This window comes from Pogona vitticeps, chromosome 2, assembly GCF_051106095.1.
Source record: "Pogona vitticeps strain Pit_001003342236 chromosome 2, PviZW2.1, whole genome shotgun sequence".
Taxonomy (NCBI): Eukaryota; Metazoa; Chordata; class Lepidosauria; order Squamata; family Agamidae; genus Pogona; species Pogona vitticeps.
In genome coordinates, this window is record NC_135784.1 from 196865549 (window position 1) to 196887158 (window position 21610).

Here is a 21610-nt window from a genome sequence, read left to right on the forward strand (position 1 = left end):
TAGCATAGTAAATCACACTATAGTAAGGCCACTGAATCAACTGGGATTTGGTGATTGAACTCCTTTGTAAGTTTCAGACATTCAAATGGGTCTACTCTAACAGCAACTTACTATGCAAAAGTAAGTCGCAGTTAGAAGTAAACCCATTTAAATCATTGGAAGTTATGAAGGAGTTGACTCACCAAATCCTATTTCATTCAATGGGTCTACTCTAGCACAACTAACTCTACCAAGCAACAGGATTTGGGTTAAAGATTTGCCTGTTCTGTGTTAACCTCTACAAAACAAAAAAGCAAATAAAAACTAGCCCAAGTGATCCTCTACCTCTAACTTCAATAGGCAAGCATGGCAAAAACTCCACGTATATAAGAATAAGAAAAACAAAAGCAGCCATGTTTGTTTTACAGACATGTCAGTCTACAGTATTTTGAAAAAAAATGATGCAGTTAATTGTTCAGCTATGGAAAACACAAGAACAGTTAGTTCAAGAAGTGTAGCTTGTTAGTTCTCTCCTCCAACAGTAAACTTAAGTAAGATTACATCCAACTGAAGCAAGGCTCACATGTAATTCTACTAGAGAAAATGAACAGGGTTGCTTTCATTCATTTCACTTCTGCAAGACAAGTAGCAAAGTACAAACATCTTTCCAATGAGAAAGAAGCAACTGTACCATTTTACAATTTGCCTAAGGACTGGAGAACAGTTCTTCCTTTGAGAAGGAAATCATAGCCTTGACCCTTCATCACTTATGCCACTCTGAAGTGCCCAAGACTCAAGAAGATTTTTGTCAAAGCTAATTCACACATGCATGCTTGACATTTGGTGGCCACAGCATCAAGTGGTAAATAGCACACATAAAACAGCAAAAGAGAAACTAGCTTCTTGTCAAATACATTTTTTAAAAAATCCTGTTCAAAAATCTGAAACTATACAAATATATATTTTTTCATCCACTTCCAAGGTCAGTAAGCAAGCTGTACTTCACAAATCGTGTGCTTGGGATTTTTGCATGTGCCTTGCAATCCCATCCTCTGCACGCTTACTCAGAGGTATCTTCCACTCTCACTCTGCTCTAGTGAACTTACTAACAAGAGCCCAAAAGAGTAAAGCCTTCCCTACAAATTCATGCAACTGCATGGGCTGCTAGCGGTGTTCGACAGACTCAAGCACAGATACAGTAACTCAACAGAAGTTGGCCATTTTAACTGCTAGTTCCAATAATATCATCTTGTTACCGGCTTACAGCTTTCCTCGGTTATCAGTCTCACCAAACCTTCCACAGGTTTCACTGCGCAACTCCAGAGAAAGCAGATTCCATCTGAAAGCGAGCTTTCCCGCCAGGCGCGCGAGAAACACGTCACGCTTACCTTCCGCTCCCGTCTCAATACAATGGCGTCACAACACTTCAGCCTTCCCCCTTTTCTCGCCGCTGTCAACTCTAGAAGGTGAAATGAGGTGAGACGCATGCGTACAGAGGTGTCCGCGCCCGCCGGCCTCGGGGCACCGCAGAGCCTTCTGGGGGTTGTAGTTTTTCATTACGTGAGGCGAGGAGGGGGAAAGAGGAGGTGGCTGCCCGTTTGTGACCAAAAGCAGTCCTCCCCTCTTCCGTTCCTCTCCGCCGCTCCGCCGTTTTCTCGCTTTTCCTTTCCTGATCGAGGCCGACTCGGCAGGTGACGCTGAGGAGAAAACGAAGCTCAGGCGGCCCAGGAAGGGAGAGAGCCGGGCGGCGCTAGGACCTGCGCCGGCTGCTGAGGCTTCTCTCCGGCTTCCCCTGCGGGCGGCATCTCGGGGAAGGCGAGCGCTGCGGGGCTCGGCGCGGCTAGTGACCGTGGCTGTGGCTGGCTGGCTGGCAGGCAGGCGAGCGAGCGTCTAGGCGAGAGGCAACCGAAGGGATGGAGTAAGTAGCCCGTCCCTCCTCTCTCTCTCTCTCTCTTTCTCCCGGTTCCTTTTCCTTCCCCCTTCTTCCCCCCCCCTCCGCTCCCTCGCCCCTCAAGGGTGGCATGGCGGCGGGAGGGGCCCATGGGTGAGCTCTGTGAGGGGAACGGGGTGCATGTGGGGGGGGGGGGCGGGCAGGACAGAGATGCCAGGGTATGGCCGGCTCCGTAAATGTCAGGGGTCGCTCCCCTAGCCGGTCCCCCGGGGGGGGTGTATGGGGGGGGAGAGAGAAATATCCTTTGGCCTGAGAAAGGGGGGGCTGTCGTGCCGGGTGGGGGTGGGGGACAGCAGGGAGACAGGCCCGCAGTCGGGAGGGAAGGGGGACGAGGTGCCTGGTCCCGGCCAGCGCCCAGCTTCGGGCCCCCCCTTCCCTCCCGCCTCTCTGCAAGGGGCACCGTCTTGTGCCCTGGAACTGCGGCCGAGGCATGCAAAAACCGTGCTGGGTGGAGAAGGCTGGCTGGCTGAGAAAAGCTTCATTGGCTAAATCTTTCGCCTGCCAAGGTGCTGCTGAAGCTACAGGAGGAAGGCCATCTGAAAAAGGTGACCCTGGTAGAGGCTTGCCCTTTTTCCCCTCTCTTTTTTGCAGCCCTTGGCCTTGGGCCACGAAGAGCAGCATCCTACCAGGCTGAAATTTAGCAAGTGAACATTTTCTTCCCTGAATAGGGCGTCATGGCAGGAAAAGCCAAGAGGGGTGCCTTTTGAGGCACAGGAGGAAGGCCCGAGTGTGAGGAAAAAAGGCCAACCTCTTGCCTTTGCAATTTGTTAAGATCAACTCTGTGCTTTTAGCCTCTGGCATCTAGCAGATACTCAGAAATTTGCAGGTAGATGTTTTCCTACAATATTTTTTTTTTACTAGGGAGAGCTGTAAATCCCAATCTGTCTGTTGTAACTTTCCTAATCAAACCACCTCTGTTTCTTCCCTACCTATTTCAAGCCTAGACTTTTTACTACGGTATGTGTTGGGGTAAAAAGCTAGATTGTGACTAGAATGTCTTTCTAGTAAAATTAATTATGCACAGAGAGGCTATTGCCGGGAAAGCAGAGTAGGCCCATTGGATCTCTATGGTGTGATGCATCTTCTTTATATATTTGTTGTTTTCAGTTGATTGGTAAAGATGGAAAGAGGCAGAGGAGGAGGAGGAGGAAGGAATGTGGGGGGCTCTGGCCTACACAGGAGCATTTACTCCCAGTCCCAGCACCAGTATCATTATCCTGCCTCCTCTTCTCAGGCGGCCTGCATGGAAATCCAGGAGCTGGCCTCCAAAAGAGTGGACATCCAAAAAAAGAGGTTTTATCTGGATGTGAAGCAGAGTTCCAGAGGCCGCTTCCTGAAGATAGCAGAGGTCTGGATAGGAAGAGGCAGGCAGGACAATATCAGGAAAAGCAAACTGACTCTCTCCTTGTCAGTAGCTTCTGAGCTAAAGGATTGTTTGGGAGATTTCATAGAGCATTATGCCCATTTGGGCCTAAAAGGAAGCCAGAGTCATCGGAATGAACATCCTAACGGTAAAGAACAAGATTCAAGAAGGCGGCAACATCATCCACCATCACCTCCAGTATCTGTTGGATCTGAAGAGCATCTTCATAGTGTGCTGAAAACAGAATATATTGAAAGAGACAATCGGAAGTATTACCTTGACCTGAAGGAGAACCAGCGTGGGCGTTTCTTAAGGATAAGGCAGACCTTGATTAGAGGACCTGGCATGATAGGATATTTTGGCCACAGTTTAGGACAGGAACAAACTATTGTCCTTCCAGCACAGGGGATGATTGAGTTCAGGGATGCTTTGGTTCAGCTCATTGAAGAGTATGGTGAAGGAGATATAGAAGAAAGGAGGAGTGGAGGAGATGAGCCTCCTGAACTCCCAGAAGGGACTTCCTTCAGGGTGGACAACAAGAGGTTCTACTTTGATGTGGGGTCCAACAGGTATGGTATTTTTTTGAAGGTAAGTGAAGTGAGGCCTCCATATCGTAACACCATCACTGTCCCATACAAAGCATGGACAAGATTTGGGGAAAATTTTATCAAATATGAAGAAGAAATGAGGAGAATTTACAACGGCCATAAAGAGAAAAGAATGGATATCAGAGGGGACAGTGGTGAAGAACAAGAGGGGCTTGACTAGGATGTATTTCACCAGGCCAAGAAGGAAACCATGTTGGATACTGTTATGTAGTAGCTGGAAGAAGTTGCCTTTTGTTTTGTAAGTTCTTCCCTGTTGTCCGATAACTTGATTATGTATGAAACTACAAGGGTCTGGTTTTCGTGTTAAATTATACCCAGCAACATCTCTGTGGTTTATTATGGGAAAAATTAATGGCCCTAAGATCCTGATATTTAACTTTACAGGACTATGAAATTATGTATAATAGCACCAAATTTGTAATGACCTCTTCACAAATATGTATAATTTTGTGTTGCAGTGTAATACGATACAAGGAAGCCAGATGGAATTAATATCTTCTAATATTAACTGTAGAGCATTTATGACCAAAACTGACCTTTAAATTTTAAATGCTTGTACTGGAAAAGGTATCATTAAATAAGTTAATATTCTGGTTACTTCACAGTAAAAGTTCTTGAGGGAGTGGGGATCAAAACTCTGTATTATATTGGCCAGTAATTAATTTCATGATCATTCAGTTTTTATGATGACCCAGTAATTTAAGTGTCCAAATGATGAAAATCTATGTTTGACTTAATAGGTTGTTTCAAATTAATGTTGTTCATGCATCATCCATTTGTATGGATTGCTTACATTATGTGAAAAGAGTTTATTTCAATAGTGTTACAAAATTTCAAAAGCTATTTTTATATTTGTGGGTTTATGGGGGTCTAGCAAGTTGCTGTGATGTGGGAATTTAAATAGTTGATTTACACTTGAGAATGAAAATCTAAATACGGAGGTTAAACGTCTGATGTGGGAAAGTATTAGAGTAAGTTTTGTTTTGTTTTTTCTTTATACTTTGAGAAAATGCTTTGAGAGATTTTGGTGCATTACTTAATTGGTATCATGTTTGGTTTCATATTGGTGCAGTTGAAGAGTTCAGTAACAGTTTATCAGCACTTGCTTTACAACATTTGCTTCTTTAACACCTAATTATTGTAAGCCTCAATCTATGCTATTTTTTGTTTGTTAAAAGATAAACTTATGATCTTCCAGCCAAATCTGTTAAAATACATGTAGAGATAAGAGTTTCAATCAAAGGGAACATTTAGTGGATGTTTAATTATCCAGAATATTGGTTGGAGAATGTTCAGATTATTTTCTGTAGGAGGCTTGTCATGAACCAAGAATTATAATATGAAGTTTATTTATCTGACAAAATTTACTAATTCCTTTAAGGCTGCAATCCTGTGTCCATCTAACTTGGGAATAAGACCTACTGAATATAATGGAACTAATTTCTGAGTAGATAAGCCTTGGTTTTCATGTACAATTAATCCAATTTTAAATTTGGACCAAAAGTTTGCTTTTAAACACCAAAGCATGTGCTCTAGACCTTGATACTGTGTAATTGTTTGTTCTTTTAACATACGACTGTATTTTATAATTCTTTTCCATCAAAGAAATTGAGTATATCTCAGCATTTTAGATCCATATACTGTACACATGTTTCATATCAATATGATCTGTTACCCAAGAAAATTTTTTCTAGCTTTAATTTTTTTTCTGCTTGACACTTCATTTCAAAACCATCTTAAATATGTACTGTGATCTCGTTTCCCCAGAATTCTCTGTGAAAGCGGAGAGCATAGTTTGATATTTATTTTGGTGTCAAAATATTTTTATTTCAGAAGAAGGAGGGAAAAAAGAACTTGCACCAAAATCACCAAAGGAACTTTAGAAATGTGTGTTACAGTTGTGACAGAGAGAAAGAGAAGTATGGACTTTAATTTCACTGTTTTAGGTGATTTGCCCAATATATGAGAATTGTACCTATTGAGCATTTGGTCTAGTTTCTGAATAAGAGCTAACATATAATGTTTAACAGAACGAAGATTTCTAATTCGATGATTTTAATTATGAGTGGCCCACTGGCCTACAGTATGTTATTGGAAGATTACACATTAATCTTGATATAAAAGAGGACACAAAGGGTATTTCTGAGTGAGGGGAACTTAGATATTTGAATTAAAGTGTTCTATGGACAGTTGTTAGCAGAATTGTAATGAATTGTTTAAGCCTAAGTCACCATATTGCTGATCTGCTGTTGCATATCCCAGTGCCTGTAGTAATGGCAATGTTATCGGATTCCACGATATATGGGATCCATGAATGTAGGAACTCCTGATGCTCACATTTTCCCAACTCTTGTTAATGGCAGTTTTTCTTACCCCTTCAAGTTTCTTTTACAAATGATGCTTTAGGCAAACATTATGCTGTTGCTAGAACTTTACCCTATTTTGTTTTTTTTTTTAAATCAATGAAATACCATGCATAATTCCTATGAATGTTTAATGGATAAAGGCATATTGATTGTCTGAATAACATCTTAAAAATGCTTTACCTTTACAGTTTTTTTTAAAAAAATGAATAGTTGTAAAGTGGCACCAACAATTCTTCAGTCAGAACACATAGTAGTTCATACACTGGCATGTGCAGTTTTGCACAAGTACTATCTATATTTTCTTCCCTTGTTGAGCAAAACATCCAGTACTCAGCTGTGAATATTGCATGTTTCCTATGATCCTCTCATTTCTGTATCCTTGTGTCACTAAACAAGGCTAAATTTTCCTCTATATACAGGCACAGGTTGCCCCATGTTCTTCAAAACAACTACGTGTGCATCCTCATGTGAGCATCTGAGACTGACTACACATGAGCCTTAAGGTTGCCACCTGCTGTATAAGGTGGATACAGTACACTGTTTTTGGCTTATCCTTTAGAAGTGACTGTTCTTATTCATATCTTCAAATCCAAGGGGTATATAGTCAGATTTACAAAGTTAAGAATTTTGATGGTAATTGGGGAAAGAGTTTCTCTTTACATCTGGCAGTACACCTACATCTTTGGAAACTGGCAATAACATGTTGAGTATTTGCAGAACGGCCTGTTAAAATGTAAAGAAATATGCTTCGCACCCCAAAAATACCGTGTCCCTTAAACTTGAGGAAAAACACAAGCTTATTTGCACTAAAAAGCATGGCCAAAAACAATTCTAAGAGGGCCAGGGGTGGATAAATCAGTTGTACCTCTTGAATGATTCTTTCTCATGAGAGAATTTTGTGTAAAAGCCCTAACCTCTCTTTAAAACTATATGGTCCAGACAGAAAGTCTGTCAGTTTTGTGATTTCATAATAATGCACTTTATATTTTATAAATAATAGAAGCACATTTCTCCTACTGGTCTGGTACAGTGTGTTTCAGTATAACTTATACTCTAAATTAGTATAAAAATTGCCTTCTGCATGCATGTCTCTATGTGATCTATTACAAGGATGACGTCAAATTATACAGGCATGATGGAGAACAACAGGCACAAATTGAGATTAATTCTAAAATATCAGAGGCCTGTTTTTTCAGAAATTGATTTTTGACAAAATCAGTATTTCTGAAACTCAAATACTTCAACAGATATTTAGATATTACTGCAGCTTGTGCAGATGTGGGTTAAATAACAGTCCTAGCTGTAGTTTTGTAATATATAATCCTCTCCACCTCTAAATTGTTGCTTTAGGGGGCTAGACTTTGTGGCTTTCACTGGGTTATGGGCCATATGTTCTGACTATATCTCATAAAATGTAGATTTTCTTTTTCTTTCTTTTTTCTAATGTACAAACATGGAAAGTCAATATGGTAGATTACTGACAAAAGAAAGTTCCATATTACAGTTAAAATTACTAGGACATATCTTAAATAGTTCATCATATCAACAAAGGAAGATTTAAAATGTATTTGTGTATTACTTGTTTTACTTGTTTAATATATTTTTTAAAACTGGCTTTCTGCAAATATATATATATTTGCAGAATATATATATATATAAAGTCATACTTCAGAAGAGTACGAAGCAAGGACATCTGTTTTCTCAGAGCCTGCCAATTTTAGACAATAGAGCTTAAGATGAAGATACTATTCTTATTAGCAACAAATTAAAAGTAAATACAAGCTTGAACTAACCTAATTTCATTTTCCTTCTTCCTGGGGGGAAGGAGAAAATTTCTAGCTTTGAGTGGTTTCACTGAACAGCAATTAGCTAATCATTCCCAATGCATTTTACATGGCATGTTTTCTGTTAGGTATATTTGTGACTCAGATGTTGCAAAGGCCATGTTCTTATGATACAAGAATCATACACTTTGTGTTACTGCTCCCAGTTTAATTATATAACCAATTACATCCTCCCATCAATGATTACATGTTTATTTCATTTCCAAGGAGATGGCGTCTTTCAATAAAATTCCTAAAGTTGAGTCCAGATGTCTGCAGGCAGACGGTTGATAGTAACACTTGAAATGTCTTTCTTCAGATGCCTGCTAAGGGAAAAGTAGCACACATAGTATGCAAATATTACTAACAATTAGCTTGATCACATTGTCCAGTCACTTATCTTACAAAAATCAGTGTTAATAAAGAAGTATACTTATGCCACCCAGGTTTTACAGCATATTTCTCTTCCCCTACCTCTTTTGCTTTTCCCTTATTTTGTTTTTAAATGATCCAAGCAGTTGCATTGTGCTTGCCCTCACCCTCTCTTCTGTTTAGTCTTTCTTTTTAGCTGAGCTTGTTATTAGTCAAATTGCTAAGGCTGGGAGGTAGGCATAAAGAAAGAGACTTATTGACTTTTGACTCAGATTTTAAGCTTTTCTCCATCACAGAGCTTTTATCTCCCAGGACTTGGAAATTGCCAATTAGCACTTTGTTAGCATGGCAGCTTCTGCTGTTGGAGTGCCATGAAGACAGAGCTTTCTGGCTCTGGCCTGCTGAACCCTTGCAAATTGTCATCTGGACATCTACACTGATTCACTTGGGGCACTCCATTTGATAAACCGTGAATATACAGCTGATCAAACTGTATTTTGCCTGCAGTGCTGTTGCACCCTCAGTCAGAGCAGTTTAGAACTGTTTTCATATACTGTAGAAGAAAAAAAGTGTGAAGCAGTCCTAAGATTTAATATAGTTGATGTGATAAAGTAATGTTTGCTTTGAGAGGAATATCACTGTATATTGAATGCATCCATAGTGTATATTGAATAGTTTTTCATAAAATATCAATTTCTGAATCACTCGGTTTAAAATTAAGATCTATCGTTCTGTTCCTGCAGAACAAAAATATCAGATAAATTTGCATTTCACTAAGTGATTTAATCTCTTAGTCACCTTGTATTTTCCAGATTATATGTTTTAAATATGACTAGATTTTAGTACAAAACTCAAAGGGGCAGGCCTCTCAGTGTAGCAGAAAGAAACATCAGGAAAAAGTGCAAAAGCTTCTTAAAATATAAAATATGAATTGTGAGAGCAGGAGGACAAAATATCCAATGCCCTAACTTTTTATGTTATATCTAAACTGCAGGTTTCAAAATAGTACTGATAGTTATGTGAAAAACACATGGTTCCCCAAAATAGACAGAAAAAATTAGGCTTTTCATAATTTATTCAAAATGTTCATGTAGTATTTTAGTGGAATGGGCATTGGTAGGTGGTTTTGACATTATATCCTAAGAAAGATATATTGATGAAATTGTCTGTACTCTTCAGTTTTCTCACTGAAAGAGTTTTAAGAGTTCCACAGTTCATAAGAAACCAGCATTGTTTATTATTGTTTACTACCATGCTGGTTCAAACTGATACAGGTGCAATATGCACATTTTAAAATGTAGCACTTTATTTTCTTGCTTTGTCTGAAATTTCATTTTTTTTAAAGCCATTAAATTCAAAATCCCATATGCACTACAGTGCTATTGAACTGCATGGTGGCATTTTTGTTTGGTTAAAATATGTTAAAAAGTTAAGGCCAGTTCTTGGAGCTAAGCTGCTTCAATGACATGCCACAGCTATATATTTGTGCTTTCTTGACAAGCAAAAGCACCCTCTGTTGCCATCATGATATGACTTTGTATATTATTATAAAGGTGCAATAGTATAGTATACCCTTCTTTATCAGATACAGTATCTTTTTCCTTGTATAAATAGGTGTAGTTCAGCTATAATGATTTTGTCCTATCTGATTAAAATACCGTATTTTTGCTCCATAAGACGCACCTTTCCATAAGACGCACCAATTTTTTAGGAGAAGAAAACAGGAAAATATAATCTGTTTTCTTCGCTCCATAAGACGCACAGACTTTCCACACCCCTGTTTTGTGGGAAAAAAGTGAGTCTTATGGTGCAAAAAATACAGTAACCTGTGCCCACACTTTTTCTGCATCCTTTTTTGTTCAAATTAGCAACAAGATTCTAGTTTGGGGCAAAAGTCTTTGGACTCAAGCACACCAGATGTTGTCAGTTTGGCTAAAACTAGTGTTATAAAAACCATGAAATTATTAATTAAGCTGAGCACACAAAGAAGTAAGAAAAGGAAGCTCACAAATACAAGGCTTGTTCTAAAACATCTAAACTGTGATTCAGATTCTAAACTTTAGAAGATTAGGAATATTACAACAAAATTATTTCTGACTGTTACAATCAGCCACAAACTGTTCATACTAATGTAAAAGGGATGCAGATTTTATTGTTAAATAACTTTGACATTCCTGGAGATAGATTATACATTAGATTCCAGACATTAAACATGTCAGTCACAGACAGTGGCACCTAAATGACAGAAATATTGTAAGAAGAATCTAGTAGTGAGGCAGCACCTTTATTTGGACAAACCAAAATGCCACAAATGTCCAAGGTGAGAGAAATATTTTAATTAACTTCTGAATTTAATCATTATCCAATTCTGTATCTGTCTTCAATATGAACTAGAGTCAGTGAGGTGCTAGTGTCAGACTAAGATTCAAGAGATCTGGATTTGAATCTCCATTTGACCATAGAAATTCATTGTCAGTGGCAATGGTGTACCATTTTTGAACATCTCACATTCTTTGAAGACCTTATTATGGTCTCAGTAACTCAGAAGTGACTTGATGCCGAACAGTTAAAAAAAAAATGAACTGAAGGTTTTCTTATTTCTACATTCAAGTTCTTTTATTGACACTACCCTTAAAATTATTCTTATTAAACAACAAAAAGATTTTAAAAAATTATGGCACCTTAAAGACTAATTCACATATTTTAATGTGAGCATTTGTGGATCAAGTCCACTTCCTCCATCCACAAAAGTTCACATTAAAATATAGCAGTTGGTCATTAAGGTGCCATATTTTCATCTCTTTTCTGTTTGTTTGTTTTTTGTCTGATATGCTTGTGCTGACTAACATGGCTACTTCTTCTAAAATTATTCTGTTTCTCATCACTAGGGCTTTTCTGACAAAACCAGAGCTTTGAAGGTTAATGTTTAAAAATAATTAATTTTCATTAGTTGCAAGCACTGACCCCAATACTTAGTTACCACAGTAGCTGCAAGTAATTACTTGTTTTCCTGACTATCTGTACTAGTGAGAACAGGTTTTATACTTTAGAGAGAAAAAATTGAATTCTACAAGCACAACTCATTTCAAAAGGAGTCCTATATGTAGTTTTGTACAGTAATTTTTTCAGGACCAAAATGAATGTCAACAAACATGTATCTCCTTTCAAATATTGTATTTCTTATATTTAATTGATTTCAAAAATCTGAATACAATTATTGAAACAGCATTCATTCAAATGTTTCACATGTAATGAGATTGACTTCCTTCATTTTTCAGTGTAGGTTGTATTATTTAAAGAACCTTAAACAGTTTTTATTGCCATTTAGCAGAGTGTCCTCTATGTATATTATGTGATGCCTTTTTTTATTCTTCAGGAATCAGAAACAATGAAGTTATTAAGCCATTTACATGGAACATTCGCACAAAAGTACATTTCCAAAACAATTGGACGTTTTCCTGCAAAATAAGTAGTCACTTCCTTAGTTTCCCATGTCTTTCTACTCTATAATATAAATGAGAAAACTATGTACAGTAGTTGTAAAGCAAATGCAGGTGCCTGCTTCTGTAGGTTTTCTCCTAATGCATATTAAAGTGCACTAGGCTCTCAATCCTATTAAATATATTAGTATTTTGTACTAATGTTTTTCTGGCCGCAATGAAGCCTTTGGCATTGATTTCCTGAACTGTGATGATGTTGCAGAGGCTGAGCATCAGTGATATTGCAAACTTAGCAGCAGAGGAGAAGAGAGCTTTGGTTGAGGTTTTGTGATGAAAACGAGGAATATACAGTGTAGATATTAGATGATAAAGCAAGGCAAAATGGAAAAAGTCAGAGGGAAGGCAGGGATCAAGGACATTTTGAGGAAGATGGTCAGAGGAATTGGTGTACAGTCAACCCTCGATTTCCAAACTTAATCCGTTCTGGAAGGAAGTTTGTAAGTCGAAAAGTTCGTAAGTCGAATCAGCATTTCCCATAGGAATGCACTGAAAACCAATTAATCCATTCCAGCTGTTTTTTGTTCTTAGGTCGAGGGGCGGTTTGTAACTCGAATCAGTAGTTCCCATAGGAACTAATGCAAAGCTGGTTAATCCATTCCTACCACTAGGGGCAGAATTTTTTTCTTTTTTTCCTCTTAACCTAAGATGACTTCAGTTTAAAAAAGGAAAGCAAAGAGGGAGGGAACAGAGACTTTTTCAACAGAACACCTTGAAAAACATCTTTTCAGCCAAGACAAGCAGCTTCTGGGAAAAACCAAGCACCTTTCAGACAATAGATCACCTTGAAAAGCACCTTTTCAATCAAGACAAGCCAATACAAACACCTTTTGGGGGGAAAGGGGGCAGCAAAGGAGGAAGGGAACACCTTTTTAAAATCCAAAAATCAAAAATTTTAAAAAAGCCAAAAAATAAAAATACAGTCCGTACAGCACTGTACCAGGCAATACCAGGCAGTCTGAAGACTGTCTCCACATCCACTTTCAAAACGCTGGGAAGAACGAGGAAGCAGTCAGGCACCCTCTTCACTGGCCAGTGGTTAACTGAAAGTTCAAATTTTGCGCTCTCCCCACCACCCGCATGTTTTTTTTGTTCGTAACTTGAATCTAAGTTTGCAAGTCAATATTTTTCTATCAGAGCGGTTTGTAAGTCGAAATGTTTGTAACTAGGGCTGTTTGTAAGTCAAGGGTTGACTGTAAAAGAGAAGCCGTCAGCTCCGTTTCTGAGAAAGCCCTAGGAGAGAGAACGTCAGCAGCCTGAAAGAAACAAGCATGAGGGAAGGAAGACTGGATCGCAGAGTTTTGCAGTGGGAACATGCAAGAAAGACACAGAATGAAGACTCACAAGAGTAGAGGGGGTCAAGTAGCCCAACCCAGCCCCACAAAAAGAGGAAGGAAGTGAAAGTGAAACATAGGAACAAAAGGAAAAGGGGATTTCCTCAGTGAAATCAGATGAGCTCCGTTGGCCACAGTTGTAACATTAGGTTTCTAACATAGGCCTGTGTAGTTTATGGCTGTCCATATGTAAAGATGCTTGAGCCATGGTTGTTCATCCAGTGACAAGGTGTATCTTAAGTTTTTTAAGTATGCCTCATACTTGAGATACAGTGTGACTGTAGTTCAGCACATGATAATTACTAAAACAAAGTATGAAAATGGTCGCCCACCCCCAGAAAACAAAACTGTTTGTGATGAATTATATTTGTTATGAGTCTCCCACCAGTGGCAACTAGTTCTGAATTAGAATAGGAGGTGTGGGGGTGGAATCTCCAGTGGCACTTAGGAACAAGTCTCCAGTTGCATAATCCTAGTTGTATTTATCAGTCTTGCATTTAGAAACATATTGGCAGAATTTTTGCTGAGGGATGTTCTGTTTAACCCCTTTATTCTGAATTGCAATTGATTCTAGAGTAGTGATAGATGGGCTGTATACTCGCATGTGCAGTTGTATTTATTGGAAGTATACACCGAGATATGTTCAGCTCTACAAAATAAAGCCTGACTCTTTTTTTCCCCCACCTCATATTTCTATCAGATTTTATTACTCTGTTCAAAAGGTGGGCAAGATGCATTTAATTTTTGTTCAAATTAGTGACAAGATTCTAGTTAGGGGGGAAGAAAACCTCATTATGTTTCATATATTAATGCGCCACAAACAATTCTGAAATAAACAGAGTCTACAATTTATGTTTATGAAGTGGTGCAAAAGTATGCTCAGTATTAGAGCCCCTAATTAACCCTAACATCTATCAAAAAAAGTTACCTTTATCCTGAAACGGGTGCTCAACTCACCTGAGAAGAAGAGAAATAAGACTTTTTGCTTATTTGAAAAATATGCTGTGCCTGGGGCTGTGCCCACAATTTAGAAGGCAGAAAAGCTTAACTATCGTTTAGTTGGGAACTTGATGTTTGCTATAGCTGTCAGGTAGTTGCTTAAAGAAGGGTTTGGCGCAACATGAACCCAACAGAGTTGTTGAAGTGTGCCTAATTATTTCTGACAGTGTATCTGAATATTTGATGGTTTGGACATCAGCAAAAAGCTACCCCAGTGCTGAAATTTGACAAGGTACAGAAAAATTATGTTCTTGGACCACCATGGGCAAGGAAAAGTTATGTTGCACCAGAAGTAGGAAAAATGTGAATTAGTATCTATCCTCAGGCTTGTCAAAGGAACATTTAATTTGTCTGTGAGTTGTCTCTGCAATTTAAAATCTTGTAGTCCTCCTGAGTATCATGTCATCATTATAGGAAAACTGTCCAACCTCATAATATAGATACATGTCAGTGAGACTTAAAATATCTAAAATTAAGTTTAATTGGGAAACAGACTACTGTATGTAGAATGTTAAGGGAGATGATACTGCTTAGCTATTAAAGAGAAGGCAACAAATGTTTATGAATTGTTTGTATGTGGTTCTTTGAACTTGACAGTGGCTTTGGAGGACCAGTAAATAGACATTCCCTGCATCTCTAAAGTGACAAAGAAAAGTAGTGAATTGAATTAGAGTTCCGTCTTGAATACGTCCACACATCCGTTATATACCTATTACAGCGGAACTACTTCTTTCTTCTTCTTTTTATCTTATTTTTGTGTTATAGCTTCATTTTTATGTTTTCCCCCTGCAATGCTGAAAAAGGCTGCTAGTCATTAATGTAGCACTGGGACAAGCATCCTGAAATGTGTTAATGTGTGTTAATTCAGTATTTGCTTTTACTATTGCTAAAATACCATTGTTTTAAAAATGGAGGTTCCCAACTTTTAGCTGTAGTCCAGAAAGAATGGTATTGCTATCTCTCTGTCAGTAGCCTTAGGCAGGGCACTTTTTTCTTTAGAACAAGAGCATGTTACATTTCCATTTATATTTTATCCAGGCTTACCAACAATGAGATGTAATAATGCATATAGGACATACAGCTTGGTAGCTACGGTAATTTATGAGGGAAGAGGGAAATGTTCCTTATCATAACATCTTAATCTTTTAATCCAAGCTACTAGTTTTTATGAGAATTCATGACAACAGGCTTACAAAACAGCTTGAGTTTGACCGTAACATGTAAAGTGAGTTTCCTTAAAATTGTAATTGTAATCAAATGTGTGCATTTTGAGTCAAGAATATTCACTTTTTTTCTCAAAAGACTGATATAATGTGCAATAAATCAAATCCCCTTTTGACATGTGAGTTATAAGCCAATTTAATGCATCTTACAATAAAAACTAGCTTTGATCCATGTTCCTTCTGGATTAATTTGTTCCTTTTAGATTAATTTGTGTTTGAAAGCATTGTGTAGGAGAAACCTTAAATGACAAGAACAAGTATTTTTGTTCAGATATAACAGGTGTGATTTTAAAATCTTTTAAATTAAATATTAGTGTAATTTGATTGGATTTTTAAAATCCTACTTCTGGATTAGGGTTTTCTTTTCTCACTAAATAATAGGTCAGAGCAATTTGTAATATCAGATAACTTCCTATGAATATTCTTGGATTAATCTTCTGTATTTTGATATACTGAGGATTATATTTTTATTTCCTTATTTTAGTTTGCCAGAAGTTCACACAAACATGGCACATCCAAGGGAGCTGCTGTCTACTGCAGCAAAACAGTGGAATATTTTGGCATCTAGAAGACTAAGAAATGTATAATAGCATAAGTTTTGTAGCTTAATGCTAAAGTCTCCCCCTTAAAATGTTATTGTTTGGAGTATGGCTTGCTGTTAAGTATCCTAGGAGGATCTGATTGACATCATTTTTAATGTAGAATGTTTATATTGTTACTGTTCTTTGATACCAATCACCAAGGATTCTTTGACAGCTTTTCTGAAGAAAGTCTCAAAGCATCTTTCAATTAAAACATGCAAAAGGAAAAACAAATAATTTAATATAATACAATAACTTCTCCCGTCTTCTTTATGCTGACGATGACCTGTTAGATAAATATCTAAGATCTGCAGGTGTTCTAATCTGATATATGCTGTCATCTGCAAGACTGTTGTTTGCAGATAATGACATGTATCACAGACGGGTGCATATGAATTAAACCTCAACAGTATTTAGCCCATTAGTAATGCCCATCGAAAATATGTAGGGCTAGGTTTGGTCAGAATTTGCAATAGAAACTAGTTTCTAATTTTATTTTTCTCTTCGCTTCCTTGTATCTAGCTGCTTCATGTTAGATGCAAATTATCTCAAAGCAAAGATAATGCTTACTGAAATACTACTATTTTATATCTTAATATTTTGTTTCTGTTTGGTCTTTCCTGTTAATTTCTTCCTTTCTGTGTGTTTCCAAGGTGGGTTGGTAATATATAGCTTTTAGTAGATGTGTGATCTAGCAATTCTGAGCATTATTAAGGAAGAAGTAGAGACTGTAAGCTTCAAAGCAAAGTCCATTTTTAATGTTTTGTTCCAGTTCATCTACCTGACTACTCATTTACTTATTTATCATCTTGTTTCTTTTTTTGTGGAGGGTAGGAAATAATCTCCCAGAGCTTGGGTTAAATGTTCAAATTTTGTACATATTTTAATAATACATTGGTCAAGTCTTCCTGTGCATGCTTTTAGGGCACATGGTATAGTAGATTCTATACTGATTCAGGTGGAAGCAGAAGGACCTAGCTGAAATACACCACTAAATTTTGGCTAAATAAAAGGACAGTCCTATAATCCAAATGGCCAGTGTAAGAGTTGATGGCTATACATGTCATACACTTTGCTTTGGCCCTAAGTAAATTCAGAACCACTCATGCCAACTTGCAGTGTATTGATATACAGTACTTATTTAACACTTGTGCCTGTTCTGAGCATTTGATTGAGCATCGTGGAAAAGAAACATAATATACATTACATATATGGAATAAAACTTACTTCTAAGATTTCATTAAAATATTTTTTTCTTCATATGTTTAATATTGATCACTTTTAATAATTCTTTGCACCCAGAACGAATGCTGAAATAAATTCCTAGAGTTTTTTTCTCAATCCCTTTTTAAATACTGGTGTTATCCAGCCCTCTTGTACAAATACCAGTAAAAGAGACAAGTTGCATAGTTTTGTTAGGGAGATCAAAAATTATTCATTCTGTACTCTCAACCAAATTCTAAAGCTTGAAGTAGTCTCAGAAAAAATTATGCAGAATCTGTTGCCAGCTTAAAAAACCTGTTCTGTATTAGTTGCTCAGTTATGCATTGCTTGGGACAGCTAAATCCAAGTGCTTACAATCAGTTGGTCTCTCAGAACTAGTTGACCAGTATGAATTGCTCAAAATCAATTGCTCTGTTGCAGAAAAAGTTTCTTCTTTCTTGAAAGAAGGAGTAGAATATCAGGGAGCCAGTCCCCATCATTACTACACACTATAACAATGGATTGTGAATCAGCCTATCTCTTCCTTTGTGCTTGATTTCTGTTTTTTAATAAGAAGCCCTGAATCCTAGTTTTACTTCCTCCTTTCCAGAATAATTTCATAGTAGAACTATGTGAGATGGCTGCTTTGCCTGGAGACCAGCTGAGGCAAGAAGTGCTACTTACCTGGTGGGAAACTTCTCACAGTAATCTAGAGGCTGGGTTGCAAAACACATCCTCTACCTCCCAACTTAGATGCCCATGCTACTGCTATTCCGCTTCCTTATCACCAGTTCCTGGAAGACACTAATGATTTATTCACTAAAGTCCTTGTGTTTCCACTCCATCATAATGTAAAGTATATACTGTGTCTTCACCAGGATGGACCTCCTTTTAAACCCCAGAAGTGACCCTTAGTGAAGCAGGCTTTGTCAGTTGTTTTGCTGGGAGGCAGCACATTCTAGCAAGTAGTATATTGTACTATTCTAATGGGCCTGTCATTACACTTCCATCATCATGTATGCTGGCCTCCAGTGTGTGCACCTATCAAAAAATGAGGCATTACCTGTTTCTGTTAAAATAAAACATCCCCATGTGCAGTGTTAATGATCTGACTGCTAGAAGATTTTGTGTGTATCTGAAGATAAATAGATATATGGATGTGTTTTAAAACCATCTGATCCTGAGCTATACACCCCTATAGTCCCCTTAGTATTTATGCCATATTTCAAGTGTTTATGTATCCTGGCATTGGAGTTGTGGAAGATTTATTATAGCTTGCCACTGATAAAATGGAGTTGTAATCCACAGCAGTTTATACAGTATTATAATAAAAGTAAAAGGTTCCCCTTTGTCCAGTCATGTCCGACTCTAGGCGGCGGTGCTCATCTCCGTTTCCAACCCATCGAGCTAGCGTTTGTCCGCAGACAGTCCTCCATGGTCACGGGGCCAGTGTGACTAGACACAGAACGCTGTTTACCTTCCCACCAAGGTGGTACCTATTTATCTACTTACATTTTTGCATTTTGCATTCTTTCGAACCGCTACGTTGGCGGGAGCTGGGACAAGCGACGGGAGCTCACTCTGTCACGCGGATTCGATCTTATGACTGCAGGTCTTCTGACCTTGCAGCACAGAGGCTTCAGCGGTTTAACCCGCAGCGCCACCACATCCCTGCCATATATATTAATATTATAATATTATAATAAAAGACTGTGCATTTAAGGTACTAGAAGACTCTTCGTTGCTTTTGCCGCAACAGACTAGCCCAGCTACTCTTTTTGGAATAGAAACAAGATTTCCCAGGCACTGCCAGAAGGATATAACTTGGACCACAAGGGCAAGGGTGAGCTGTCTTTCCTGGCAAGCGGCATTCCCAGATCTACTCTGCCCATCCTCAGAGAGCACAGACAAGAGTTTTTGACAGGCTTTTGTTGTATACCTGGCAATTTCCATAGCAGCTCTTCTGTTTATTCTCTCTGTTGCATCACAGTGGAGAGAGATCTGTTTTTCATCCTTCCACCAAAAAGATGAACAAAGGTGGGCATGGAATTTCTAGATACTAGTATGAAATATTTTGAAATATTTAATTGCTAGTCTTGGGATTCATGAAGCCTTCATATAACTTCATGTTTCTCCTATACATTGCCAGTTCAATTTCTAGTATCATTATAGCGTGTGGAGCTGGACATATAAAGACATTGCTTGCATACAGAAAAGAATTTCTTGTATGAAATATTTGCTTCATTTTTTAATGCAGGTGAAAATCTAAGATGAAGCTCAATAATAGTGCATTCAGAATCTACTTTATTAACTGGTTGGCACTTTCTTGCTCTAGTTGTTGTACAGTAAACTTAAGGTATAGGTAAATATTTTGTAAGGATAGCTATGAGTTGTCTTGTGAAAAATCTTAGTATCGAAATGACTGTCCTGCAGGTTACATGTGGAGGCACTGAAGCCTTCCTATGGTCTCTTAATAATAATAATTAGGGCAGGCTGTTCTGGGACCTTTCAGGCTTAATGACACAGAAATTTAGCAGGACAGAAGTACTTCTTCTGGCAGACTTTTAATAAATGTTGGTATTGTTGCATTCCAGATTGTCTTCTGGTGTTGGTTTATGGATCTGTATTATATTGTAAAGCTACGGTATGTATGATATCGGTTGTTTGTACATAATTGCAATCTGGACAATAGTACTACATATTTCTTTAAACATAAACTGTAATTTGGAGCATATTTGCCATGGCATGTGCAGCATCTATGCTCTTTATTCTTACTTTTTCTCTTTCTGAAGTACCATAACAGCCCACTTGGGTTTGGGATGCTAACCTAAACCACTGTCAAAGCTAGCACTTTAAGTACTTGTAGTCACTTTTCTTACTATATGGAGCACCGCACTTTTATAAATACTACTAGCACTGAGTTTTAAACATATTGTTTTCCCCCACTCCACCACATTTTTGTGTAGTCTTTACAGGGTGTATGTTTAAAGTTGGTGGTGGCTGTTCGAAGGTAGCTTTTCATGAATGTGGCCACTGCCTGGTGCCTAACTCCTATTTAGAGATATGTTTTGGAATTTTATAAACTGATAAAAAGTGGGTGGGTGGCGGTAGATCCAAACTATATTTTGTACCTTTAAAAATATCCTAAATTGCTGACATCTAGCTAAATCTGATCGAAAAAGAAGCTGATAAAGATGCACATATACACATGCACTGGCATTCAAAATCACCAAAGACATCAGAAAGAGATTTAAAATGGAGAACAGCACAAGAGCTTATATTTAGAACTTTGTTTTATATTGAGAACAAAGTGAAAATTAATTAGCATGGTTTCAAATGTAGAGTAACAAATGTCCATTTTTAGTGGGGGAGATTATTATGGATAGGCAAGAAAGGGGAGAAATCCAATCAAAGTTATATAACATGCACAACTGTTGCAAGGCAGATACTACATAAACTGTGCCAATAAGGTATAATCCCTGTGCCTGTGACTTAGTTTGACTTCTCACAGTCATTTCAGCAATGTTTTTAAAAACAAGATGAATCTGAAATGTATTGGAGGGAGACACAGAGCAGCCACTAGATACACTGCTACATTTGTGAAATACACTTACAGGAAGTTCAGTGAGGCAAAGAGGAGGCTTCTGCACAATTTCCATCATTAAATTTCTATTGGCTGCAAATACAGTTACCAGGATCTCTGTTCTATTGTAAAAGAAATTGACCTGAAGAACAATTTGTCTAATTATATTCTTGCCATCAACCATCAAATCTAGAAGCTCTATATTACTTGAAAACCTTAAACAGGGTGTTCCAGATTTGCTTAAAGCTGCTAAATATCTTTTCATATTAAGGCCTGGGCAATTCTCAAAGTGGCCTAAATTCAGTGAGGGGCACACAGAGCTTGATTCCATCATTGGAATCGAGAGCATGTAGTCTCCTCTTCCCACTATAGCCATCTTGCACATCAAAAGCTTGTTCCAAAGCGGTGCAAAACACTTTGGAGCCGGTCTTCCGGTGGCACTGCATGGGGGAGGTGGGAAAGAAAGTTAAAGATAATGCAGCACCACTGCAAGATTGAATTTAGACCAATGTATGCAGATACTTTTATTTCTGAGTACAACTAGTATCTAGATGTCGGTTATAAATGCTTTTGAAATTATTTATACAAAAACACCCCCTTTTCAAAACTTTTATATTCATTGATGTATTCATGCCCTGGTCCAGCAAGCACAGTGCATATAAAAAAGCTGGCTTCTCTGTGTGTGTGTGTGTGTGTGTGTGTGTGTGTGTGTGTGTGTGTGTGTGTGT

At 38.0% G+C, this 21610-nt stretch overlaps 2 protein-coding genes across 8 annotated transcripts in view; one reads left to right on the top strand and one right to left on the bottom strand.

The window, feature by feature from the left end:
• Positions 1-1397, bottom strand: part of WRN (WRN RecQ like helicase) — an 82141-nt gene extending 80744 nt beyond the window's left edge. For 4 of the 6 annotated variants that reach the window (XM_020808986.3, XM_072991878.2, XM_072991879.2 and 1 more), the window contains exon 1: positions 1236-1397. The gene's annotated coding sequence lies outside the window, so the exon portion shown is untranslated. The remainder of the gene's footprint in view (positions 1-1235) is intronic. The other 2 variants (XM_020808984.3, XM_072991877.2) reach the window with 2 other exon arrangements.
• A 363-nt stretch (positions 1398-1760) lies between these two features.
• PURG (purine rich element binding protein G) lies at positions 1761-8288 on the top strand. 2 transcript variants are annotated; one of them, XM_020809006.3, is made up of 2 exons: positions 1761-1897; positions 3038-8288. In XM_020809006.3, exon 2 carries the CDS (start codon positions 3051-3053, stop codon positions 4059-4061), a length of 1011 nt encoding a protein of 336 aa, XP_020664665.3. In that variant the 5' UTR covers positions 1761-1897; positions 3038-3050; the 3' UTR covers positions 4062-8288. The 2 variants fall into 2 exon arrangements, with proteins under 2 accessions (XP_020664665.3, XP_020664666.3); XM_020809007.3 differs by having other exon boundaries at positions 1778-1897; positions 3165-8288.
• The last annotated feature ends 13322 nt before the right edge of the window (positions 8289-21610 follow it).